This window comes from Rhineura floridana, chromosome 5 (genome assembly GCF_030035675.1).
Source record: "Rhineura floridana isolate rRhiFlo1 chromosome 5, rRhiFlo1.hap2, whole genome shotgun sequence".
NCBI classification, from domain to species: Eukaryota; Metazoa; Chordata; class Lepidosauria; order Squamata; family Rhineuridae; genus Rhineura; species Rhineura floridana.
Window position 1 is genome coordinate 144,059,975 of NC_084484.1, and position 27,768 is coordinate 144,087,742.

The following is a 27,768-nucleotide window of genomic DNA, read 5'->3' on the forward strand; positions in this document are numbered from 1 at the left end:
TTAAAAATGAATGCAAGTCACCATATGGTTGTGGAGTCATCAAGTGACGTGGAGTCATTAAGTGAGTCATGAACTTCACCAAGTTCATGAAGTAGTCCTAGAATGCTTAGAATTGTATAATTTGAAGCGTGGGAGGCCCAAGGTATTTTGCTGCCTGAGGTGAAGGAGATAATGGCATCCCTGCCATTCTGCATAAGAAGCCGACAGGATTGGCAGTTAATCTTATTTCAACAGTGGTAATGTGACTGCAGTGATGGTCCATTCCATCCTGCTTCAACATGTGCTCCTTCTCAAATCTTTCCCATCTTGTTTCCATGCAGTTTCTAAAGAAAAAACCCTAAAAAAAATCAGTAGATTTATGAAATGAATAAAAAAAAGTTAAAAAGGACTTAGGAGGTGGCTCATGGGAAGTATCTCTCTTTTTCTTTCTTAGCTAATAATGCCAGGTGCCAAAAGCAGCAGTGGGCAAACTTCAGGCTTGTACAATCTACTTTTTTTTTTTTTACTAGAACCTCAAGATCCATCAACCAGAGCCAGGTGCAAAAACATACTCTTAGAGTTAAAGAATTCCAAGCCCAGGAATTTGTTGAACAGGAGAACGGAAATGAGCTTCTTCCATTCAAAAATCTATTCAAAGGAACATAGGAAGCTGCCTTATACCAAGTCAGACCTCTAATCTATCTAGCATAGTATTGACAGCAGCAGTTCAGGATTTCAGGCATGGGGTCTTTCTTGGCCCTACCTGACACCAGGGATTGAACCAGGGCCCCTATACCTCTGGGCGACATCTATATCTATATTTGGGGAGTTACTTTGTTGTTGCCTTTGTTAAACAATTAGGAGTCAGAAATCCTTGCTGATCTACTTCAAATTACCCAGAGATCTGTTAATAAATCCTGATCTACCTTCTGCCCACCCCTGGCCTGCTGGGAACGATGAGACTGATTACATGCTTTCACTCGTAGGGGAATTGTATAGGTTTAAAAAAGTGGCTGTCCCCATGCTGTGTGCATGTGAAACAGAGAAAGAGAGAGATAGTGTGCAATGGCACGTCATCAGGTCCCATCAGATCCCCATCAGGGGGTATTGCAGAAAACTTTTCAATATGGACAGTAATAGGACGCTGGAATGCTAGCTGTTCCTCTAGGCCAGTGTTGTTCAACCTTGGGTCCCTAGACATTGATAGACTACAACTCCCATCATCCTCAGACAGCATGGTCAATGGACAGGGGTGATGGGAGTTGTAGTCTAACAACATCTGGGGACCCAAGGTTGAAGAATAGTGCTCTAGGCAGCTGGCATTATTAGAAAGAAAAGAAAAAGAAAATGCAACCCTCAGAACAACTCATCATAGAATCTGGTAGAACTGAGGATTCTGACATGGACCATCATATGATCCACACATTGATCCAAGCAGCTTTGGGAAGTGGCTTTCCCAAACTCCTCCCCATCCGTGTGTGGCAGCATCCTCCATCACACCTACTAAGCTAGTTTAGCGAGTGCAGGGCAGCCAGTGTGGCATACACAGCTCTGCCCTCCAACAGCTTGCTGCCATTTTGCACTTTCCAGGATTTATGCCTCTTTTTTCTAAGGATGAAGTGATGTGAGTAGGGAGCAGTTGTTCTAATGATATTTGGTAATATACTTTTGATGGAACAAAGAAAACAAAGAGACCTTCCCAGTGAAAAATGTTGTGAAGGTCAATATTGACTGTGAGTTCATAGAAGTCAGTCATATTCTTCCTGTAAATTCATACCCAAACATAATCATCCAGGTTCTTTCACCATTATGAAAGAATATGAATTCCATGTTGGGAGGACATGAACTGAATGGATTAGCTTCACACACGGAGCACGGTTAGGAATCAAGAATGTTGTGGTCCCTTTTGAAATACATGGAATTTAAACATCTGTCTGTGAGCAACTTAGATGGATTTCAATGAGATTTATGTGTGCCATTCTCTGGATTGTGATCCCAGACTTCCAGGTGTCCCTCTCCCCTTTGAAGTAGAAACATATACACAGAAACAGGATTGAAGGTTATTCCTTTTTTTTTTAGAAAAAAATAATGAAAGAATAATATTTTTAATGAATATGGTACAATTGAAGTATATAACACTTTATATAGTAACTTTATAAGATTTTTATTCATGACCTATTGTTAATTCAGTTCTCGTGTAGGCCAGGCCAGCCTCCTAATTTGCAAACCTCAGGGCAATAGCTTTTCCCATATATATTTGCCACCGGATTCCCAAATTCAGCCTCCTGATTTTGTTATGATGCTGAACAGTTCCATACTTTGTCACATAAATAATGGTCACTGAAATTCATACAAGATGGCAGCAACAGGAGGTGAAGAGGCAGATGTATGACAAGCCATTCAGGACTTCATATGGTTGGCTAGCTCATGACCAGCGCTTGCATAATTCAAAGTGTGTTCTGTTGGGGAAAGTCATCTGAACCTTTTCTCTAGTTCTGTCTCATTTCTATCTCATCCAGTTCAAGCCTACGATCATGGTGGCATGAGATGAGACCTTGGCATATTATTCTGTTTTGTTTTCAGCTAAGCATATCTTCAAAATCCAGAGAAGAATGGTTTCTGGAGATGGATTAGAGGTCTATCCAAGTGGACCCTGTGGCAGACTTTCAGGTTCACTTCAAGCTCTCTTGACACATCTCATTCCAGCTGTTTGCCCCATGCAACGAAACGGGTCTCTGTGGAGCTTAGATGGAACAAGTCATGCTTTACAGATTCTATGATATTGAACTAGGGATACACAAAATCTATCCTTTCATTTCTCAGAAATTTCCTCTGCATCTATGCTGGCATGCATATTCAGGATACACTTAGCAACTTACCAGTGTATGGGCAGCCAGAGTTCAAAAGATTGCACTGGCTGCCCATATGCTACCAGGCCAGGTCAAAGGTTCTTCTATTAATACTGTATACAAGGCTCTTAAGAACTTGGGTCCAGGATACCTCAAGGACTGCCTGTTCCCTTATATCTCTGTCTAATCATTGATGTCTGATGGATCCAGAAGGATTCCTGATTGCGCTAGGGGAATCGGAACCTGCTGAAGGTCATTTAGTCGAAACCCTGGTGATGGACTGGAATACAAAGATCACCAGGACATTAGACCGAGTGGCCCCGAAACGTCCTCTCCCCCTGGAAAGATCCCAGACAGCACCATGGTATGTACCACGGTTGCGTGCTCTGAGACAGGAGGTGAGACGACTAGAGCGCCGGTGGCCGGACACAAGTTAGAGCAGCAGTAGCTGCCTATCATGTAGCAATAAAGGCAACAAAGAAAGATTACTTTGCTGCCTCTATTGCATCAGCAGAATGCTGTCCCAGGAGGTTGTTCCAGGTGGTCCGAAGCCTGGTCGGTCCAGTTGCTCAGGAACCCTTAGAATACTCAAAGGCCTCCTGTGACAATTTAGCAAAGCATTTTGCTGATAAAATCGAACATCTAAGAAGCTCGATTTTGCATACCGTGAATGCAGATAGTGGACCAGAGTTGACCAGTCATAATGTGATCCAATGGGATCGGTTTCGGCCTCTTCCTTCTGAGGATGTGGACAAGGCGGTGGTAAATGCATCCTTGAATGAGGGTGTATTGCCATTAGCCCTCAAGGAGGCAATTATAAAGCCCATCTTGAAAAAGCCCTCCTTGGATCCCCAAGATTTAAACAACTTCCGCCCAATTTCAAATCTACCATTCTTGGGCAAGGTCATTGAACGAGTGGTGGCCAATCAGCTGTCAGCGCACTTGGATGAAACGGATTATTTAGATCCATACCAATCGGGTTTCAGAACTGGACATGGAACTGAAACAGCCTTGGTCGCTCTGGTGGATGATATGAGGAGGGCATTAGATAGGGGAGAATCCACCTTTCTTGTCCTCCTAGATCTCTCAGTGGCTTTTGATACCGTCGACCACGGTATCTTGCTGGATTGTCTGGAGGGATTAGGAATAGGAGGCACAGTATTAAACTGGTTCCGTTCCTTTCTTTCCGATAGGCACCAGCAGGTGGCATTGGGAGATGAGGTTTCAGACCCTTGGCCCCTCAATTGCGGTGTGCCACAGGGCTCTATCCTTTCTCCCATGCTATTTAACATCTATGTAAAACCGCTGGGAGCTATCATCAGGAGGTTTGGGCTGCAGTGCCACCAATATGCGGATGACACTCAGCTCTACCTCTCATTTAAGTCCTCACCAGAGTCGGCTGTGGAGACCATGTCCAAGTGTCTGGAATCCGTGAGTGGATGGATGGGAAGAAACAGGCTAAAGCTGAATCCTGATAAAACTGAGGTACTGCTCGTGGGAGACAAGGGGGGGTTGGGAAACATTGACCTGGTATTTAATGGGGTACAATTGCCCCTGAAGGACCAGGTCCGCAGCCTCGGGGTGATTCTTGATTCCAAGCTGTCCATGGAGGCTCAGGTTTCATCGGTGTGCCGGGCAGCTTGGGGTCAATTGCGTCTCATACGAAGACTGCAACCCTACCTCCCTGTCCACCAGCTCCCACTCGTAGTACACGCTCTGGTCACCTCTCGTTTAGACTACTGCAATGCGCTCTACGTGGGGTTGCCCTTGAAAACAGTCCGGAAATTACAGCTGGTACAAAATACGGCGGCTCGTCTACTTATGAACACCCGCCGTTATGATCATATTACCCCAGTGCTGTACGATCTACACTAGCTTCCAGTTATTTTCCGGGCTCAATTCAAGGTGTTGGTATTAACCTATAAATCCCTGTACGGTTTCGGCCCAGTATACCTGATGGAGCGCCTCCAACGTCATAAATTGTGCCGCCCTACAAGATCTGCCACTCAGGGCCTCCTCTCAGTCCCGTCAACTAAAGTGATTGGGTTGGTGAGGACTCGGGAGAGGGCCTTCTCTGTGGCGGCCCCCACGATTTGGAACTCCCTCCCAATAGATCTTCGACATGCCCCTTCCTTATATATATTTCGCCGAGGTCTGAAGACTTGGCTTTTCCATCAGGCCTTTATGAACTTGAGACTTCTAAGGTGAACTAGCTTCAGAATTGTATTACTGACAACTCTACTAAATAGTGTAATTTTGCATTGCGCTGTACTGGTTATATTGTTTTTATTGTATCATATTTTACCATGTATTTTATCGTGCTTTATTGTACGCCGCCTAGAGTGGCCATTGGCCAGATAGGCGGCCTATAAATTAAAGTTTATTTATTAAGTTTATTATGTCTTTGTAGGATTCACTGTTAGTGGTTCTCTATGGCTTGTATGCACATCTCGTATCCACCAGGAGCCGTGCATTCAGTACTGTGGGCACAATTTTATAGAACTCCCTTCCAGTTGAGGTCAGACTCCCTGTTGAATTTCTTGTGCCTACTGAAGACTTTTTTTTATTCCAGCAGGCATTTTAACTGAAGTCTGATTTTATAGTTTTAACTTATTTTTATTTCCTCTGTATTGTATCCCTTGTATACCACTTAGAGATGATTGTAGTTAAGTGGTATATACATAGTCTAAATAAAATAAAATAAAGTGAAGTGCAGTTTTTGCAGTGTAGATCTGAATAACTGCTCCCGGTAGTTTTAACTGAGCTTCATGTTTCCCATTCAAATGCAGACTTCTCCTGCTTTAGCAGGTCTGAATTGCTATTTTTATCATTTGCAGTATTGGCATAATTGTACATCATTATGTGCTTTGTAATAACATTGGTCAGATCCAGTAACAGAAATTAATTTAGTTCATGGGTTCCCATCCTGTTGTCTGTGGATCACCACTGGTCCACTAGCTTCATTCAGGTGGTCCTGTGGATTTGTGGTTCACAATGAGAAAAGGCACATCCATCAGATTAAATATTCATATTGATTTTAGGTGCTTCTTTTATTTCTTGTATTTTATTGTATTACAATTTGAATTTTATGGAATACAATAAAAATATATAGTAAATAAAAGCAATATAAATACAATTAAAAAGCATACAGCATCTAGCACAGCGCGTTACAGTTGCTGCAAGAGGCAGAAAAATCATTAAGTGGTCTGCAAAGACCCTCAGCAATTTTCAAGTGATCTAAAAAAGTTGGGGAACCATTAAGCTAGTTCTTGTCCCTTTTCCAACAAAAGGTCGAAACTGTCCTTTAAGCCAACCTTTAACTTCTTCCTCTGGAGCTTCAGGGACAGCCACAATTAGAAACAGGATGATGGGTGATATGTGGAGTTGAGTTGTGTCTGGAGATGGGGCAAACCATGGCTTCCAAAGTGGTTCCATGACCCACTCTGGAATCAAATGGTCACCTCTGATGCAGGAAAGGAGGTATTTTTGTTTCGTCCTCCCTGCCTTGACACCTTAAAGCAGGATAGCCAAGAGTTGTAGCCAAACAACTTATTGAGAATACCATGCTGACTACCTGTGCCTTAGAGCATGCAAGGTAAAAGTTGAAGGGTATCCTCCGCTGCATCTTAAAAAATTACAGTCCAGCAAAGGGATGTTACTGCCTCTCACTGGGAGTAGAAACACACTGTTTTGCCGGTTCCAGTATGTCTCCACTTCTCTCTTCTGAAAACTAGAGCACACCATGCTAGTCAAACCCTGCCCCTTTTTCTTATAAAATCTGGTGTGAGCTGCCTGAGTGCATGTTTTGTTAGATTAATCTTCAAAGCGATTTTGCAGCTGATCGATAGATCAACCCGTTTCCCCTCCAGGTGAGGCTAATGGAAATGCTTTGATCTGGCGACTAGTGTGTTTACAGCCTTGATCAAAGACCTTCTGCTCATGGAGACCTTCTGCTCAAAGACCATGATGGAATATCTCTTGTTCAGCAAGGGCAAGGTTACAAAAAAATCACCCCTTCACTGGATCAGAGGGCCATTGGGATGGAAGTGGAAAGCTGTGCTAGAACTTTGCTCCATGTCCCATGATGGAAGATCTTCAGTTCAGTGAAGGGTAGTGAATTGTAGAAACCAAAACTAGAGTTGTGGCAGAGTTGAATGATCTTGTTCTACTGTTTGCCAAAATTCCACTGGGCAGAAAGAGCAGTTTAATCAATTCCTAACTGACTCCCCCCCCCCCACACACACACTTCTCCCAGCACATTGGTTTTCCTTTGAGGATATTTGATATATGGGTTCTGCTAAAACTCACTGTCTAAGTGATTGCCTTATTTGGGGCTGTGACTGAGGTTCCTACTGCCCCAAGACAGGGTTATGTAATGGTTCTGCTTGTTGCTGCTGCTGTTGGTTGGAATATTTTGGGCTCACTTACATGTGCCATCCTTATGACTTTTTCAGTGCACACATTTTATGTAGCTCTCTCTGCTTGTGTCCCATAGTTTACTGTATCACATAGTTCAGATGTTAGAGATTGGTGTGAGACCGAACCTCTTTTTGAGCAAAGGTTGGTCTTTTGTTCCCTTCCAGTGTTGTGATTCTGTTTTGTAACTTTACAGCAATTTGATGATAATAGGATATGATTCTTACATCATCAAGAGGAGGATTCAGAGACACTGGCTGCGGATACATCATACATTTAAAGCACATGACTTCCCACAAAACATCTGGGGAACTGTAGCTTACTCCTCACAGAGCTTCAATTTCCAGCACCCCTAACAAACTACAGTTCCCAGGATTCTTTGGGGGAAATCATGTGCTTTAAATGTATGGTGTGTACACAGCCATAGCTTAACAACCCCAGCTGTAAACAGTACAGGCAGTATAGATGATGCATGAACTCTCTTCCTTACCCCTGGTCCTTCCATTTTGTGATGCAGCCCCCCAAATACAGTCAGGACAAGAAATGAAGACTCAGCTCCTCCTTTTCACGTTTATTTCATTTTTGTTTTTTGTTTTTGTTTTGTGGTTTTTTTTAAGACCACAGAAGAGCAGAGCATTCATAGATGTAAATAAACAGAGACACAAAACAGAAGTTAAATACATTGAGAAAAAAGAAAAAGAAAAAAAGCTTTTGTCATTTTTATTTTTTTTACACACACACTGCGCTTTTAAAATTTTCTTCCACGGAGCTAGTTTTTTTTTTTTTTTGAAAAACTGACAGTAAAACAAAACAAAACAAAACAAAATGGCTGTGTTTTCATTTTCATTAAAGAGAAGTTCGGATCATGTCTACGGTGCTGGGGAAAAATATATATAAAGATATAGATATATATATATTTATATGTATATAACACTGTTAATGAGGAGAATTCTAACTGCCCAGCAGTGCAGCAAGAAGGAAGTGGATATCCTCCCCGAGACCCAAAGGAAATATTTGGCTGCAGCTGGGGGAATCAAAAAGGCCAGGAGTTGCTGGAGGCAACTTTACCATCTTTTCCCTGCCCTGGTCTGCATAACCCTTTCTTGTTAGCAGGAGTTCACCAAAAGCCACAAAGCTGATGACTTTTTTTGATACAGATATTTTCAAAAGCACATTGAGCAAGTCTGTATCAGGTTGACTGTGCCATGGGGGAAGGTGGAGAAGGTAAGTGAAGTAAGGGGGTGCTCGTTGTTTAGGAAGCAGCACAGATTGTGAGGTGGTGGTATTTACCAGTGCCTGTGTGTGAGTGCATGTCTGCCATGGGCCAAAGTGGGGAGCAAATAAGACAACTTCAGAAGGGAAACCAATTTGAGATAGTCTTTCAGAGAAAAGTGACCATGCTTCTTGTGTATCATTATGGTTCATGTAGGGCCGGATCCAGAGTAAATTAGTTGCACTTGGATCCCATTGAAACCAATGGGATAAGTTAACAATGACTTAAGTCCGAATGATTTCAATGGAATCTAACAATCTGCATCCAACCCTCAAAGTCCATTGAGCTACTAGGAGTTACAATGATTCCCAAACAAGTCACTTTCATGTTCAACACTTTTTGAATTTTTGAATTTCCTGCAACCCTATGATGACATCACACTGAGCTGCGTTTATATTATTTATATTATTATTTTACATTTTTATTAGACTCTTTCTCCAAAGAACTTGCAGTGATGTCTGTGGTCCCTGGCATGGTACACCAGGATGCTGATAGTTTCACACACTTAATTATAATCACATCATTTCAAGGAAATAAGAAATTCTATATTGTAAAGGATTTCTTTGACTTCATGAGAAACTGATTCAGTTGATGTGCTTGATGGACAACCTTGTCTTGGACTGGCTCAAATCATTCCTACCCTTCAAACATGTGATGTTTCTTTTCTACCATCACTGACTAGTTAATTCTCAAGAGAGGCAGATGCTAAGATTAACATCCACAGAAATAACTAAGCATTTAAAGATATCACACATTCCCATCAGGATCACTTTGAGTCCTCAATAGGTTTGGATCCTTAAAGGGGCAGATAAATGCAACTTCTTTGTAATATGCACATTTCTTATTAACAAGGGTGGGGAAAGTCTCTATGTAGCCTGTGAACAGATGGCATATGTCTCTATAAACAAAGAAACAAAAACTTGGGTATTTCCTTTCCCTCTCACTTCTTCAATCAGCTTATGTTAATACATGTGCATGCAAGGGTTACAGTCTTGCATAGTTTTTTAAAAGTCTCTGGGAACAACATGCTTTCCATATCAAAAACCTTTCTTGATCATAACTCCTGTGAAAGATTCATTTCTGTATTTCCGTAAATCTGAAGCAAGAATGAAATATATGTTCCCTTTCAAAAGGGAGACTGAAAGCATCCTTCTCTCACATCCTGCAATGAACAATCAAGAAATTTACGTACACAGGACATCTGGATGTTGTTTGTTGTAATATCAGGTTCAATGATGATGTCAACTGTGGCACCCGTTGGGGTTAGAACTGATGCAGTGGATTGTACTAGCAAGCATATAGAAGGAGTAATGTCCTCTCCATTCATCTGGATTCTTTCATGAGAAGGTGTAAAGGAATTACAGTACATGATGATGATGTATGGCGGTCTCCTTTGATGTGGCTGAAAGCAAAGTCATCTCAGCCTGTCTCTTCCCTGTTATTCACTAACTAATAATCCCCTGAAAATGCTGGTGTGGCTTCAAATATTATATGCTATTATTTGGAAGTGATCTAGAGCCACGATGAAAACAATGACATTTGCTTAGTTAATACTGGCCTAAAAGCATACATCTTAACTTCCACTGAAGTCATTGACCAAACTCACATTGCCTTCATTGGTGTTAGAACTGTATCCTTGGCTTTAAAAAATGGTGTCAATAGGATCAAATATGCACACAACATGTTGAGGGAAGAACTTTTGATTTATGATCTATGAACCTCAAGGCTGTGGGCTGGAAAATAATCAAGCTGTCAAAGTACACAGTGATCCTCAGACATACCTCCTTGGTAGTTTACAGGCATACATAGCCCTCCCCCTTTGCCACATAGCGACAAATACAAATGATGATGCACTCCATGCATGCTTGGAGCTCAAATGTTCCAAGATGGCTGCCTCCATGCACTCTGGGTACTCTGTGAAAGAGGCAATCCTTCCACTCCCTTTAAGCCTCAGCCATTTGGGAAAAGGTTAGAAATTTGCTAGCAAGTAATGGGTCATCTTTGTACCTAAGTGTTTCTTCCTCTGCATGGACGTTACTGGACATTTCATGTCACTCTCATATATTTACAAACTTGTAGAAGAAATACAATCTTTTTTTTTTTGTATTTTTCTTTTTATAACACTAAATGTTAAACTTCCATCAATCAAACACGATTACACCTACAGTCTCAAGGAACTGGTGTCCCCTTCTGAATCACCACTCAGGCACGGTGACAGGCTGTAGCTTTTTAGGGCTCTGTGGGGAAAAGGGAAGCAGGGAAAGCTTGAGGAGAAAGAGTGGAAACACAAGAATGCACCACCATAAAGTTACTTGCTCTTTCTGACTCCTGGGAACACCTATTGGCCTTAGTGACAAACAAACAAAAGTGGTCAGGGACCAATGAGAACTGAGGAAGTTCAGTTCCTCTCAGGAAGTACAAAAACAACATTTGACTCTCCAGAGTATGGCAAAAAACTAAATAATTCTTATTTCCCTATGTCAAATACCACCCACCATTCTCTCATTCAAGAGAGATTGCTAAAAGCTTTACAAAATTCTACCTCACATGTAAGCTTTCTTTAAAGTGCCACAGAATACCTCATCCATTACACAGAGGAAAAGCTTGGTCATAGACTAGATAACAGTATTGACCAAATTTCCCACAATGAGTCAGTGGCAGAGTTGTCTGGGGAATTTTGATTCACACTCCTCTGCTCCAGCCATGAAGTCTGACAGCTTTCTCCTGTTTCCTGTTTCAGCCCATCTTGTCCTGTCTAAGGAAAACCCTGTTTTTATTTTTATTTTTTATTTTACAAGTATACTTTAAAAAACATAAGATTTAAGTCTTTTCCTTAAAAAAACCACATTGCTGCCAGTAGCACAGTGTTTATCAGCAACCTTACAATAACCAAACAGTGCATTCAGCCCAACGTTTATGTGAATGACCCTACCAAAGCAAAGCTAAAGAGCAGATATGGCATTGACATGGAACAATGTTAGTGATGAGGAATGTTGCATGAGGTGGAAGGTGGGGAGATGAATGTAGTTTAGCGTCTTTCCTAACGCACAAAAAGTGATACTGGATTTGTGTGCTCACATCCTAAAAGTCCTGGCCAAGACATGATAAATGTCTTCAGTCATTAGAATTACCAAAGCAGAAGCTTAACTCCATTCCAAGAGCAAATGTATGGCTTGTGGTCACCAAGTCACACATAAACTGAAGTCTTGATTGCTCATCGTGGTTTTCAGTCAATACTTCCAAGTGTTTCTGCAGATGCCCTGGTGTTTCTGACATACCACCCCGATATCACTGAATTATCAATGATTCCAATTATCCTTGCAGTGTACTTAACCTTGACTTTCCTAGTGTCTGGCCAGCATTGGAAGGAACATGTTTATCACAAGATAGTCTTCTCAATTCCTAAGCTTCCTTTCTGTTCTCCCTTCCTAGCTGAAACTTGTTTCGTCAATAAATGCTTTCCTCTAAACCAGCCTTTTTCAACCAGTGTGCCTCCAAATGTTGTTGGACCACAACTCCCATCAGCCTCAGCCAGCATTGCCAATGGACAGGAAAGATGGGAGTTGTGGTCCAACAACATCTGGAGGCACACTGGTTGGGAAAGGCTGCACCATTTCTGGGTACCCCAATCTCTCTCTTTATGTCTCTGTAGGGGGAAAAAGGTGACATAGCTGGCTATCTACCAGTCCGCTCTGTCTGATCTTGCAACAGGGTTGTTAAATTCACTGAGTGGAGGCTGAGAAGGAATCTTTTGAGGTTCCCAGGCTATCCTTAGCATATTTACCAGTCTGTATGGTTGCTCCCAGGTCTCATCATTATATACAACAGTTACTAGGTATGGGGCTTTAAACACCGTGAGCATATTCATACAGTTGGTCTTGAGTTGGAAAAGTCACCAGGAAGTGAATTTTCCTTTTATTTTTGGGCTGGTACAATAACATGTCACAGTAAAATTGCCCATATTCTGGAAAAAAAAACTAATGGTAATTTGTGGCCTTATTACATAACACCATTTTCGGAACATTTTCTATCTCAGAAATGGAATGCAAATCAGCCAGTAGGAATGAGGAAATGGAGTATGTATTCATGGCCAGGGGTCACGCCTCAATGGTACATGCATACACAAGCAAACCTCTCTCTCTCTCTCTCTCTCTGTCTCCTAGGTAGACATTTTCCCTCACATCCCCTTTATTACTAATGTTGGCAATAACAAAAAATACAGGAGGGATGTTATTATTGGATTGTCAAGGGATAATTTTATCTGATGGGGATATAAACAGAGGGTAATCTGTCTAGGAGGGATGCCATCTACTGGACGAGCCTATCTGGAGCGGTCAGGAAGATGAGTGCTTAATTCCTAAAAAAAGCCTCAACACCCATTGAACTCCATTGATACTGAAATGTGCCAGTTTTCAGCTGTTGAGCTCCAATAATATTATTCTTTGTTATTATTTCACATTAATCACCTTGCACAAAAAGTTTCAGGGTGGCATACAATAGAAATGATACAAGTCAGTTAAAAAAACATAAAATTTAAAAACACAACAGTGATCAGTTGTAGTGGATTGCTGCTATTAATAAATAATAATAAAATAAATTTAATTTCTTCGTCGCCTATCTGGCCAGTGGCCACTCTAGGCGACTTACAAAATTGTTAAAATACAATTGATAAAATACAGTAATACAATATAAAAACAATACATCTGCAGCAACAATATTAAAATTGGGCAGGAGGCATTACAGTTATAACAATTAACCCTCCCCGGATACCCCGAAGGCCTGCTGAAAGAGCCAGGTCTTTAAGGCTTTCCGAAACACATTTAGGGAAGAGGCATGCCGGAGATCTTGTGGGAGGGAGTTCCAAAGAGTGGGGGCCGCCACTGAGAATGCCCTCTCTCTTGTACCCGCCAATCTGGCTGTTTTTGTTGGCGGGATTGAGAGAAGGCCCTGTGTGGCCGATCTTGTCAGGCGGCATAATTGGTGGCATTGAAGGCGCTCTGTGAGATAAACTGGGCCGGAACCGTGTAGGGATTTAAAGGTCAATACCAACACCTTGAATTGGGCTCGGAAAACAACTGGTAGCCAGTGTAGGTCGAACAACACTGGTGTGATGTGATCTCGGCGGCGACTATTCATAAGTAGTCGAGCCGCCGCATTTTGTATCAGTTGTAATTTCCGGACCGTTTTCAAGGGTAACCCCACGTAGAGCGCATTACAGTAGTCCAAACGAGAGGTGACCAGGGCGTGTACCACTAGTGGGAGCTGGTGAACAGGAAGGTAGGGTTGCAGCCTTCGTATGAGGTGTAGTTGGTACCAGGCTGCCCGGCTCACTGCCGAAATCTGAGCCTCCATGGACAGCCTGGAATCAAGCACAACCCCAAGGCTGCGGACCTGGTCCTTTAGGGGTAGTTTGTGTTTTAAACTTTTATATGTATTTTCTTTGCATTTTACGTGTATTGTTTCTTTTATTGCAAATTGCCTTGAAACTTTTTTGTATAAGGCAATAAATAAGATAAATAAATAGGGGTTCAACAGCTGAACAGTGGCACATTGCAATACTAATAGTGTTGGGAAGGATAATTTGTTTCAGGTCCCATATAACATTCTGGAATGTTGACAAGTTTCTGTTGTAAGCTCAGGGTAAAGTATATTTTACATGCAAATCTGTGCAATAAAATCCTAACAGCTGCTGCTTGTATGGAAAAGCAGCTTCAGAAGGAGCAATATGGAGCAGAGAAGCAGTATGGTACTCAACACTTCCCTCATCCATCACTTTCCCACTTAAAATCACATCCCCAGATACATTTCCTTCTGTGGAGTGACATATATGTTTGTTTAGTCTCATAATCGTGTTCCAGGGTTAGCAGGATTTCATTACATGCATTTACACATGTTGTGTCCCTAGACTCCTAGAATGGCAAATAAACCCTATAGCTTGCTACTAGATATTTATGCCATTTCTGGAAATAGTGTGGTATCGGAAACCATGACAGGTGAACAAATCCACAATCCAAGCAAAAGGAACTATTTCTGGGGGTGCAATTAAAACCAGTCCAAGTCGCACAGACTTTGTTTACCTCAAAAAGCTTCCTACACATACACACACAAAAAGGCATCTCCACACTTTTCCTTTTGGAAATGTTGGCCAAATCACAAGCCGTACTTTTGAATCAGCACAGTTTTCAGGAATCAGAAATTATATTCTTCTGACGCTTGTGATTCCCACCATCCGTGTAGACAGTCTGTGCTGGTCCAGCTCAGTGACAGCAATTAGCAAGGGACTAGCATGGTGGCCAGTGGATTGGGTCCATGTGGCTAGCTTTTTGCAGTGCTGTTCTGGGACACTTATGCTGCAATCCTAAGGGATGTGTGTGTTGGGAATCAAAAGATGGTTCAACTACCTCATGCCAGGCTCTACCAGAAGTGTGGAAGCGAGGGCAGAGGGACACTGTATATTCCTCTGTTTGTTTCCAGGCTTTAAAAAAAGTTTAACACCGCTCTTATTTTTCCTCCCAATTTTTTCTGTGGGAGAGAAAGGAGAAGGAGAGGTTTAGACACTAATGGAAGCTGACTGGGAGAACGTAGGATCCTTCAGATTGCAAGTGCTTCCCAGCATGCCCTCCAATTTGCCCTTCTGAAGTTGGATCTCTGACATCAGTTGGGCCAGGACCCTGGAGGATCCAGCACTATCAGAGTGGAAGGCTTTGACACTGGATTTCCCTCTCCAGTGGAGAGTGGTGGCTCTAGTGTCAGTGGGGCAGTGAATCAGCTCTATTGCTGATGTTGGAGCGGTACGTCTGAGCTATCCTATGGCCCCTGCGATGCCTCCCAGGGACCTTGCTTGAAACAGGAGTGTGAGAAGCCATGTTCTCTGTGAGCGCCAAGAAAACAGAGTGGGGGTGGGGAAACCAAGCAGTAGCTTGGAGAACCTTTCTGTTCTGAGAGGTGGCAGCAGTAGCAGTTTTGGCTTTTTCGGGGGGGGGGAGGGATTACTTTGTAAATATGTTGTTGTCAGACCCATGCTACTGTAGGAAAACTCAGTGCTGGGTATTCCCCTAAGAGCAGAATGCCCTCTCCTGTCTGTACTGCTATCTCACACACACTTCCCCTTGCTTCTCTGCTCTGCTTCCTACCTTTACAGAATAGTAAGTCTAATAGTAAATTTTAAGCCGTGGAAGGATGGTACTGAGAAGCCTGGCTGCCTACTTAATTGACTGCTTGAGTCTGCTCCAAACTGCAGACCTCAGCAAAAAAAAAATTGCTAAAGCAGCAGGAGGGGATTCTGCCATGCTGTTGATCAAGGGGAGAGCTGTCTTGTTGTGCAGGCATGGAGCTACAGGGAGCTCTTTGCAAAGGGATGGTATTTATTATAGCAAAAGGAAGGATTTAATGCATGTGTGTGTGCGTGCACACATACACTTTACATCTACATTTTCAAGCCTAAATGAGCCCTTTTGCTAATTTAAGGATTGCTTTATAGGCTAGAACCACTCAGCTGCCACATCTGTTAACTGATGGCAGAGTTTACTTACACTGGTTTGGAATTACTGAGAACAGAAAAGGAGATTTTTGTTGCTTAGCAATACAGTGCAAGGAAAGCTACTGAGGGAGTAGCAGGCAATTTAGGTGTGGATTTTCCTTATGCAGTTTCTGAATCATTCCCGCTACATCCCTTTTAGATGAGGAACCAACCATTCCCCAAAGAGAAGCCAGCCAATGTAAGTAGCTTACGGAATGCGTGCTTTTTTGACAAACTGAGACCATGTAATTGGATTGCACTTGTGAATCTCACCAAATTTGTGGCTAGAAGCAATTTGCTGGTACATTTACCCTGGGTTTGACATTATGCTTTGAAGGGCACTTATTTACCTTTAATAGGTACATGACAAGGGCATGTTTAACACATCTGGCTTTTCTTTTCACTGCATCATTATCACAGAAGTTACACCTGAAATTTATAAAAACAAAACAAAACAGGCAGTTTCTTTGGGCCAGGAATTTGTAACCCTAATTAATTCAGCTTGTTCTTTCTGAGATATTTGGCATAGCAAGTGGGAATTACATGAATTTGTGAGTTTTATATCTGCCCAGTTTTCAGTGACAAACCAGTGCAAGTCAATTGCTTAAACAAACAAGGGCCAGTCAATTACTGAAACATAAAGTTCTTCCAACTCATACCAGGAATGCACAGACACCTCTTAGTGACCTGGCTTGAGGCACATTAGTGCTTCTCCATTTCCATCTGCAGTTATTAATGAATGCTGAATAAATCTCTTGCACCTGGATTACTTCTGTGGTAGGAATGCTGGGAGCCAACCACAGTAAGAAAAAGTTAACACTGAAAAATGGGTAGAGATACCAATGGCATCTCAAACCTTTTAATTCCTTTAACAAGCAGACCTCTGCTCAGGTTTTGGGAGATGGGAGATCGCTTTTCTAAGTTTCAAACCACAGACACATTTTGACTTTATTTCTGGTGGTGTTTTTTTTTTGGAAGGGTATAAAATCAAAGTAGTCGTACTAATAGAATTTATTCATTTACTTTTGGCAAATTCCATTTACTTTAGCATAGTCATAAGAACGTTTGCTTTATTTCCATAGAATACTTACGTCTTGAGTACATTAAACCTTCCTAAGATTTCTAACCAGAGGAAGAAAAGAATGGTTCCTTTGGAAAGATGGTCAGGCCACAGAATTTATAGCATTAGAACAGTTGTGAGATAAAATGCTTGATAGAGAAGGGTCGTCCTGTTTGTTTTCAGGCCTACGATCCCCCAGTTACCAGGGCCTTACTGACTGCTACTCCACTCTACTATCTTGCACAACTGGACCCAAGTTACTTTCTCTGGCTTCCTGGACCTTCTACTGAGTCTCGTGGATCATGTTAACATCCCTCATTTCTAGGTATTTCCTGCATGCAGCCTGCTTGTCTTTGTCAGAGCCACTCTGCAGATGTTAACGCTGCCTTGCCTGAGGGCAATGGACAGGATATGTCTTCTGGACAGTGGGCTGTGCTGTTACTAGATGTTTACCAAACATTTGTAAGTCATGATGTGTGACAGCTCTAATCTCTTTCAAACCTTTCTCATTCCAGATCTCTCTTCACCCTCAAATCATCATATAATTCAGTGTCCTCCTTGAAGCTTTGCTATCTATATATGGCCTTAGAGACTAGCCAGTCCTGCTTGGATGAAAGCAAACTAAAGAGTAACAGGGCCAATATATGTGCTCAGTTTAAATGCTACCATGATGAACTAGGCTGGAGAGCAGAAGAAGGCTAAGGATCAGCTCTTCAAAACTGGGATGACAAAAAGAAGTCAAGGCAAAATTCTGCTGGGGAAAACTTTGTGAACCTCTTTGTTCCCCTGCATTCACATCCAAGCAAATGTTTGAACTCATGTCCAAAGCAAGTCATTATCTACAGCATGATGAGCTTGTGTACACAACAACTGTCCCTTTGCATGCTTTTGTGTGTGAGAGAGATGCACACGCACGCACGCACACATACACACACACACAAGAGAGAGAGAGGAACCTGGTAAGAACAAGAGAGCAGATGAGTAATGTTGGTATGTTTAGCAAAATGAAAGCATAACAGGCTTAGGGTACAAAGGAATATATGGGAGACCTTAATAGGGGAGGCAGCAAACTAAAGACCACATGGAGTTTCTTCATGGGACACCAGTATGCTACAGAAATTTGCATCTCTGTTTGCCAGGAATATGAAAAGGCTAAGTATCAATTGAAGAAATGAACATGCCAATCAACAGGTTGTAACTATTCAACACCAAAGCAAAGGCCATCTCTTTCAAGGAAGGAAGGAAGGAAGGAAGGAAGGAAGGAAGGAAGGAAGGAAGGAAGGAAGGAAGGAAGGAAGGAAGGAAGGAAGGAAGGAAGGAAGGAAGGAGAATGATATGAGGGAATGGAGATAATAAAAGCAATTTCGTTTGTTGATATTTCTTTTTACAGCATCCTTGGCAGGATCCAGTCTCCATAGGGTGATCCATCTGGACTCGCATACTCCTGGATGGTCAGTGACTTGACAGTTTTGTTATAATAAATGTTGCTGAATCATCTTCACTGAAATTTCCCCCCTTTGTTGTGGTACACACAAAAAGTTGTGAAAGAAACTGTCCTTTCCTTCTTCTCTTTCTTTCTTTCTTTCTTTCTTTCTTTCTTTCTTTCTTTCTTTCTTTCTTTCTTTCTTTCTTTCTTTCTTTCTTTCTTTCTTTCTTTCTTCTCTCTCTCTCTCTCTCTCTCTCTCTCTCTTGCTCTGTCTCCTGTATGACACTTGTTTTTGTTTTGCTTTGTGTGTTGTTCTTGTTGTTGCTGGGTTTTTATTTTTTTTCCTTTTTTTAAAATTCGGATGTTATTAACATTTGCTGAGTAGACAGAGCAGGGACGCTGCCAAGAGCCACAGTGGTACGGCCAGACACATTGATCCATTGCCTGCTATCCCTGTACCGGGTCCTATGGGATGAGAGAAAGAAGACAATAACAGAGGGAGGAAAATTACATACAGACTATACAAAATGAGATATTCCAAGGAAAACCCATACTCTTTAGCATGAGAAATTGCAACTGCCTGAGAAATTGCAACTGGAGTTGTTAAGATTACAGTATGGTGGCTCACTGTTTTTGATGTGTTGCTATTGCTATTTTAATTCCATAGACCAGTAGATATACATTCAATAGAATGTGGCTCACTATAGAAAGGACATTAACTCCTTTAAGAGCCCTGTTAATATTTTTGTTCAATTTTTATTGGATCTATCTATCTATCTATCTATCTATCTATCTATCTATCTATCTATCTATCTATCTATCTATCTATCTATCTATCTATCTATCTATCTATCTATCTATCTATCTATCTATCTATCTATCTATCTATCTATCTAATCTAATCAGTTAGAGATGGGTCACCTGACAATGATTTTAGGAAAGGGCAGCTTATGTTGCTGTTTAAAGCATAAGGTAATCTCTCTCTCTCTCTCTCTCTCTCTCACACACACACATATGTACCACACAGTATCATATATACCACACAATATCATATATGTACCACACAAGATGATAGACACAACCAACACACCCGGTGCCAGTATGTGGCCAGATTGGGGCCTGACTGAGGCCCCCTGCGGCCCTTAGGAGCCACTTTTTAGGGTGGGAGGTCCATGGAGAGGGAGCTCCCAGGCACCCTCCCGATACAGATGGCGTGGGCGTAAATAAACCTGCCTGTGTCTCCTACCTGTCATGTTAGTGCATGATGCATGCACACACATGCCATCATTCTAGATGGTAGCAGGAGTGTCCCTAAGGGGTTGATGCCCCCTCCATCTTGGGTGATGGCAGGCATGTGCACACCGTGCACCAGAGGTAGGTGGGATGGGCAGACCTATATAAGTCCTGCTTTACCCCACCTGTGTTACCTGTATCGGGAGGGGGTGTTGGGGTTAATTGTGCTGCGGGCCTGGACATTCACACCTAGTGCCTGCCCTGACAACCAAGCTACTTGTGATGAGAATTAAGCACTGCTGTTTTAGCTGTGGGGTTAATCTACACATGCAGGAGAAAGAGGTGATAGAATGGAGTGCATCACTTCAGACTGCGTATGCCATTTTTGGATGCTTTGTCATGGTAAAAAAGAGTTCCTGCAAGTAAGCCACTTAGCACCCATTTCTAACACAGCCAGTGCCCTGCAATCCATATTCTACCTTCTGGGAACTTCTTCCCTTTCTTTCATAAAGGAGTATGAAGAAATGTGACCACTTCCCACCCTGAAGTGGTACAATCCATTCTACTACCCAAGATTTTTACTTCATTCTGCTGCATGTGTAGAAGACCAAGTCTGAGAAGTGAGTTCTGAGAGGAAAGAGTCGTGTTTGCTATGGGAGCTCCCTATGGAAAAACAGGACGCTGATCCAGCCTCTTGGTCGGGTAAAGGTAAGAAACAGTTTCTATACTATCACTACTTCAGTAGAGAAAAAGAACCAATCTGCAAAAATATGCTTCCAAAACAAAATGGACTAGTCATCAACAAACAGCAACATGAATACCTTATACCAGGAAAGATTCTTTGCTCTGCTGATCCCTGATTTATTTGTCACACAATAAATCCATAATTATTTATTAGGTTTCAATATTTAATCCACCTCTTCTTAGTCAACTTAGTTACAACTACAAGAGTTTGAATCAGCAAATGTCAATCATTTTTTATTAATGTAAGCCATGCTGAAATATTACTAATTGAAATCAGTGTGACTGAAAAGTACTTAATTGGCTTGGGTTGTGACTCAATTCAATAAAACCATACGAAAGATACCTGCTAAAGCATGAAATACTATACTGAATTATAATTATTGAATATCTGCATTACCCTTTCTTTGAGAAGGCAACCCAAACAAAATCTTACAGTGACTTTGGATAAGATGGTTCCACATCTGTGTGACAGCTACTAAGAAATCCTCCGAATTCCCATGGTGCATGGATGGTATAGTCAAGACCCTGATCTTAAACTCTGCAATGGAGAACAGGGAAGAAGGTGGTCGTTGTAGTATGTAGGATCCAAGCTGTTTAAGAATTTATGGATCAAACTATTTCCCTCACAGGAGGTTTGCACATTGGTGTTGTTGGAACACCTCCCTATTCATGTGACAGGTACCAAAAGAGATTACTAAGGGAGGGGTGTTCTTCAATCCTCTAGGTAACAGCAGGACCCAAATGGAAAATGGGTGAATGGTTGAGAAAGATGGCTAGGAAAAGAATAGTCTGATTTAAGAACATTTGGGAATAATGAACAATCGCTATAAAACTTGTATTGATAGATCATCAGAACTTTTTGCCTGCAATCCTGAACACATTCAATTGGAAGTAAGTACCATATAGCTAGGTGAAACTTACTTCTGAGTAAATATGAGACCCCAAGACAGGTTACAACAATTTAGAAATACAGTATTAAAATTAGTTACAATTTTAGGTGCGTCCTAAAATATATATCTTAGCTGTCAAAGGCTAGGATAAAGAGGTAAATCGACAGCATATGACAGAAACTATGAAAGTGTCAGACACACCTCTGTGGGGAGGAAATTCTACAACCTAGGGGCTGCCATGGAGAATGCCCTCTCCTGGGTCACCACCCAAACTTCTGAAGGTGATGGAAGTACCAAGAGAGCCCCCTCTGCTGTTCATAGCACCTGAGAGATTCTGTAGGTAAGGAGGTGGTCTTTCAGATGTTTGGGGCCTAAGTTGTTTAGAGCTTTAAACACTAATGTGAGCACCTTGAATTGGGCCCAGAAATGAACTGGCAACCAATGTAGCTGTTTTAAAACAAAGGTTATGTTTTAAATTTTTAAATTAGCAATTTTGTCCCTAAAGTGCCTCACACATTTATTACAGCCAGCTGCTGAGGATGTCAGAGCAACACTCCCTTGGCCAAATGACAAAAGCTGTCATCACTTGGAAAAGCTCTGCCAGGCAGCTACTTACGTACACAATGGTGACAGAGAAGTAAGCTTTTTTTTCTCATCACCACTGCCACAAAGATGTTTTTAATGATGTTTTTATGGATGCTTTTTGCTGATTTCATTTTGTATGTCGTATACTGCCTTGATGATAGTGCGATTATAAATATGTAAATAAATAAATAGTATTTATTGGGCTCCTACTGGAAGGAATGGTGGGATATAAATAATTTATTAGTAGTAGTAGCAGCAGTAGTAGTAATAATAATAATAATAATTTGCTTTCATCTTCAGACTGAGATTTATGCCACTTGCACTCTAGCTGATGACCCTTCTGTTTGTTTGTTTGTTAGTGGCATCTGCTTCATTGCACACAGGTCACTAGAGTAGCAAGGCACCCTATGTGCTATACAGCAATGGTGAGGGCACTCAGAATTGATCGTGTCAATGGCTCTTTGCCTCTCACTGTTTCACAGTATCATGAGAGCCTTGACAGAAGCACCAGCTATGTTTGCTGGAAATGTCCCAGAGCATTCAGGAATTCATCAAAATTCATAAGTCTTCAGGGGCAGTCCATCTCAATGGGTCCCCCACCCCTGCAGAGTGAAGTAGCCACTTTCAGCCCAAACCTGACTAGGCAGTGATCTGTCTGTGACAAAGAACTCACAATGAGCTGCCCAATCAATGGAGTATTACCAATCTGCTCTACAGCAGTTCAAGAGTATGTCCAACCACACGTAATCATTGTGACCCCCAACTCTGCCTGGAATGGTGTTGCTGAGTTAGCACTGGGCCACCCAGCTCATCTACCCAGGTCACAGTAATACATGCCAAGTTGGCCCGCTCATGTACCATCAAATTGTGGATGATAGATGTTTTAGTTTTGACAGACCTGGCATTTAACAACAACAACCCAGGGTGTTGAGTGACCTGCACCCCCAGATTTTGAAATACAGCAGGTGAAGCAGAGGAGCAAGGGCTTGGAACTAGTTCTCCTCATCCCCCCTCTATACCTTTGCCCACCTCTGTACCTCCCCCTACCTACCATCATGGGGATGGTAGCCCCACTCCCCTCCTACCTGGATACATAAATCCATTAACCCACCACTCATCACAGGAATAGAATTCGGACAATAAAATAGATTCAACCAACCCAGCCAGAACCAACCCACCTCTCATCTGGGAACACAACCTCCCTAAGATATGTTCTTCTACTTCCCACTATAGGCTCTGAGTGGGCAGGTGGCTTTGTCTCACATTCAACTCTCTACATACAACTGATCTCTCACCCCAGCAAAAACACATTTCCATAAACAGGGCAACAGATAGCCAACCAAACATCCCAGCAAAGAAACAAAAAATGAAAAGGGGTGGTGCTCTTGTGCTTGGACCAACACCTAAGGGCTGACCCAAAAGGGATAACTGCTGCAGATGGAAAGACAACTCTTCAGCCAGGAACTGGGGGGGGGTAGATGTCAATCAAAAAACCCTACTCCTATCCCACTCACCGGCAGAAAGTAATGTCTACATTCCAAGCATAGGATCACACTCTTAAGTTGTATTCTATCCTGTTTTCTTCACTTCCTGATGCTGATAGGCATAATAGGGGAGTGTGACAAACCCAAAGGTCAGCTTGCAACTCAGTAGTGGGCCCTAACCTACCAGTTGAAGACCAATGGTACACACCCTTTCTAAGTCAATAAACAATTATTGTAAAGTCCCCCAAAGTGCAGGTAAGATAAAACAGGGTTTGCTGGGCAATAGCCAGCATTGTCTAAAGGAGAAAGGTGGCTGCTGGGCCACTCTAGACTGTAAGCGTATGGAAATATGGCTATCAGTGATCACTACTAGCCATGATGGCTGTGTTCTATCTCCACTGTCAGAGGCAGTGTGCCTCTGAATCACAGTTGAGGGAATCAAAAGTGGGGAGAGCACTGCTGCACTCCGGTTGTTCTTGTGGGCTTCCCATAGGCAAATAGTTGGTCACTATGAAAACAGGATGCTGAACTAGATAGACCTTTGGCTTGAGACCCAGCATGGCTTTTCTTACGTTCTGATCTGGCATGCTTTCATGTTTCCTGAGAAGTACAAAACAAAGCAAAATATATAAGTGCCAATGAGCAAAAAGGGCGAGACATATGGCATCCTGCATTACACTGAACTGAAGAAGGTGAAATTAGGACTGGTGTCTCTCCTGGTAACTGACTCTTTCCCCCTTCTTCAGTGAAAAAGGGAGGGAGGGAGCACATGTTACTGGAGAAATCATCAGCTTCCCTTTCATGATTGGTTCCCATTTCCTGTCCGACAGTCTCGCTATGAGAGACTGAGCATGGCTCTCTATGAGCTTTTGTTCCATCCTCCTTCCCTGGTGATGCAGCGTGGTCCACCTGTTTGCTCTCCCTCTGCATGGTGGCCCTTGAATGCCAGGACTCGTTATAATTCTGCAATTGACGGCCGTCTGCTTACAGCCAGACACTGGCTCCTCAGGGGCCAATTCATCACAGCATTGTAATCAATACAACATGGAACCAATCAGCAAATGCCTTCAGTCCTAGGAGAGGCTGCGTAATTATTTATTTGGTAATCAGGAGAGGGAATTATTTCAATGTAACATTGATGGTCCTGCAGCGTGAGGCCTATGGGGAGGAGCAACAGGAATGCCAGCAAAGCTTTGATTTTTTACAAGTGGGGGGGGAGGAAATGGCAGCCGCTCACTGCTGCAGCAACAAATAATGCAGAGTTTCAACAGGAATATTAACTGCTAACATGATGGACGTCCTTTCATGCAGCTTCCCATTTACTGCTCTCCTACTTGGAATGATCTCTAGGCAGAGATTGTGTTGAAGGTATTCCGTCATGGCAACTCTGTACAGCCTGCAATACATGCCTGTGAGTCAGTCAAGACTGTATTTTGTATTATGTAAATACAGTAGAATTCATTGCTCCAACCTGAATCTCAACGATTCTGAAAACTCTGTTCTGATTAGGGATGGAAAGCTCTGTCTGTTTCGGTTCCCTCTGTTTCTCATTTTTCCAATGTTAAATTCAGTTCTCTACATTTCTAGTGATCTGCATTTAAAAAAAAAAAAAACCTTCACTGTTTTAGTGCGAATCTTTCCAAATAAACACATTTTTGTAGGCAGTATAGACAAAGGTACGCATTGTTGCAAGCCATTTCTCATCATTTCATGCCTTTTTGCATCTTATTTTCACATGCGTATTCATTTTTATGCACACAGCCCCCTAATATATGCATCTTTGTAAATGTTGTTTAGCTGGCAAACTGCATCCCCAAATTCTAATAAATACAAATTTCATAGCATGGCTGTATTTCAGTTCTCATATTGTTTCGGAAATTGCGAATTTGATCAATTCTGCTTGAAATGCGAACTGAATAAAAATTCTCACACATCCCTAGTTCTGATCTAGCGTACCTCTAGCTGGCTGGAGAAATGTAGGTGCAAACAGGTGCTCTATGACAAGGTCTTCCCTAATCCATCTTCCAGGGCTCCATGCAGGAAGCCCTTGTCAGAAAATCAGTATGAGTGATTGATCAGGTATTTGGGTGGGAGAGCTGAGGACTCAATTTAATCCACTCCTGGCCCCTCCTCACTTAACAGCTTATTAGTGTGATTGCTCATAACCTGACAGGTATGAACATACTGTTTTAGCTGCCATGCATGTATACATTTGGATCAAGGATCTGGTTATGAGAATTCTGCTACAGGGAATTCTACCTCTGGACAAGGGATGCTGCCACATCTTAACAAGAGGCGCAATTCAATGATCCAATCATACTCAATACAGCGAATTGCCCTTCTTCTCAGGAAAAGCTGGTTGTAAAGATCTGAGGCCATACCATTAGCTAAAGAAAAATTAATGCAATAACTGGGGCATTATGTGGAAAAAACATGACCACTGCTATCAAAACATCATGGCTGCCATGTTTTTGTGGCTGTAGTCAATGCTCTTTTCCACTCAATACCCTGAGTATTGACTCAGTTCCTAGGACAGTTTTGAAAATTGAGATAGCAATCACTGGGAAGCAGGAATAGATGACTTGTAAGTGGGCCAAAGGGAGGCATTCACAGTGGGGCCTGCTGTGGAACTGGCAGCTGCCCAAGGGTGTTGTGTGCAAGCATCAGGCCTGTAACTAACATTATTAATAGTATCATAACAACTTTGCTGAATTCAGTAGCAAACCACATGTATGCATGTTTTAATTTAATTTAGCCCACCATGAAACTCAAAGTGGGATATGTGGGGTTCTCAGGAGATCTCCCATATGGATACTGATCTGCTTAGCTTTGGTAAAGTGCCTGCATTATGTGCCCAGACCATCACACTTCTGTTTGCAACACCATTTAAAAGGAGATACTGGGCTTCTCATAGGCATCTGGTTGGCCGCTATGAGAACCAGATGCTGGACTAGATAGGATTTTGGCCTAGTCCAGCAGAGCTCTTCCTATGTTGTTGGTCCATTTTGTCATCAGAGATCTTATGGGTCAGAAATGTGCTAAGAAAATTTTTACAGGGCACATTGGTTAACTTGAATTCAGATGGTTGCAGCATTGTGCCCAGTTTTCTCTACAGATAAAAAAAACACAGTTTTGCTAAATGTTGATCTGACATTAATGAGAGTTCCCCAGTACCCCCAAGCAATAGTGTAGTGACACATTCAGAAATGTAGGTTCCTTGATGATAGTCACAGCCACACCCACTCCCCTCTTTTTTGCTGCTGGGTTAAGAATGAGATCCTTGTTAATGCCTTCTCCCACAACAGATGTCCCTAGGAACCAATAAGTATGACAGGGAAGAGTGTTAGCTACTAAGAAGAGTCTTCCCAATGGGTGGCTCACTTCCTTTCACTCTGATTAGCTTCAATCAGCAGGAAAGGACAAGGAAGCATGTTAGAAGACTCTTCTTAGTGGCCAAAACACTCCCCTTTCATGCTGAGTGGCTTGTCGGATGCTGGAGACATAGCAACCTTGCTGGGACCCTGCTCCAAAAAGAAAGTGGTCTATGACTCCCCCCCACGAGACCCTGGACGACTACGCCCCTGCCCTCAAGTGTAGAATTATGGATTTATTGATGCATTGGAGCACTACAATACAATTGAATTAATTGTAGAAAAAATCATGGGACCTAAATCACAGGCTAAAATTACAAGAAGGGTTTTTTTGATTAAACATAAGGAAGAATTTTCTGACAGTAAAACACAAACCACCTTGGATGGTAGACTTCATTAGTTGGCTACCTGTCAGGGATTCTGATGCAGCATATTTCCTGTAATGGCAGAGAGTTGGACAAGATGCCCTTTGAGGTCCCAATGCTATGATTCCAGCGGTGCCACTGTTCTTGCATTGTAGGTATTTGTGTAACCAAAAATTAGGCTAGAGTCACACCCCTCTCTGATATCTGTTTTTCGCCTAGCAGTAATTAATCTAATTAAATCTGCTTGACGCCTCCTGCACTTGAATTTAAGATGGTTTCAGACTTCAGACTTTTGGTCTCCAACATCACATCCAGGTTTTTGTCATCCCCTCCCCCATTTTGCTTAAGATCCAACCTAAATACTAGAGAACTTGTTCACCATTTTGTGATTTTATTTAGTCCTAATGAAGGTATTCTCTTATAGTGGTCTTCGGAATTTTTCTGACATGGTTATGTCATATCATTTTCAGGTAAGGAGCTGGTTGTATTAATGGCCTCCACATTAAAAAAAAATGCTAAAAGGGCAAAGCAGACATCTACATTTTCCTCTGATGTGATTTTTCATGCTGAGGTG

The 27,768-nt window shown here is 42.1% G+C and overlaps 1 protein-coding gene across 2 annotated transcripts in view; it reads right to left on the reverse strand.

Moving 5' to 3' along the window:
• Positions 1-18,778: 18,778 nt before the first annotated feature.
• Positions 18,779-27,768, reverse strand: part of LSAMP (limbic system associated membrane protein) — a 731,629-nt gene continuing 722,639 nt past the window's right edge. For both annotated transcript variants that reach the window (XM_061628381.1, XM_061628382.1), the window contains one exon: positions 18,779-18,987. In XM_061628381.1, the coding sequence (XP_061484365.1) occupies positions 18,890-18,987 (98 nt within the window). In that variant the 3' untranslated portion in view covers positions 18,779-18,889. The remainder of the gene's footprint in view (positions 18,988-27,768) is intronic.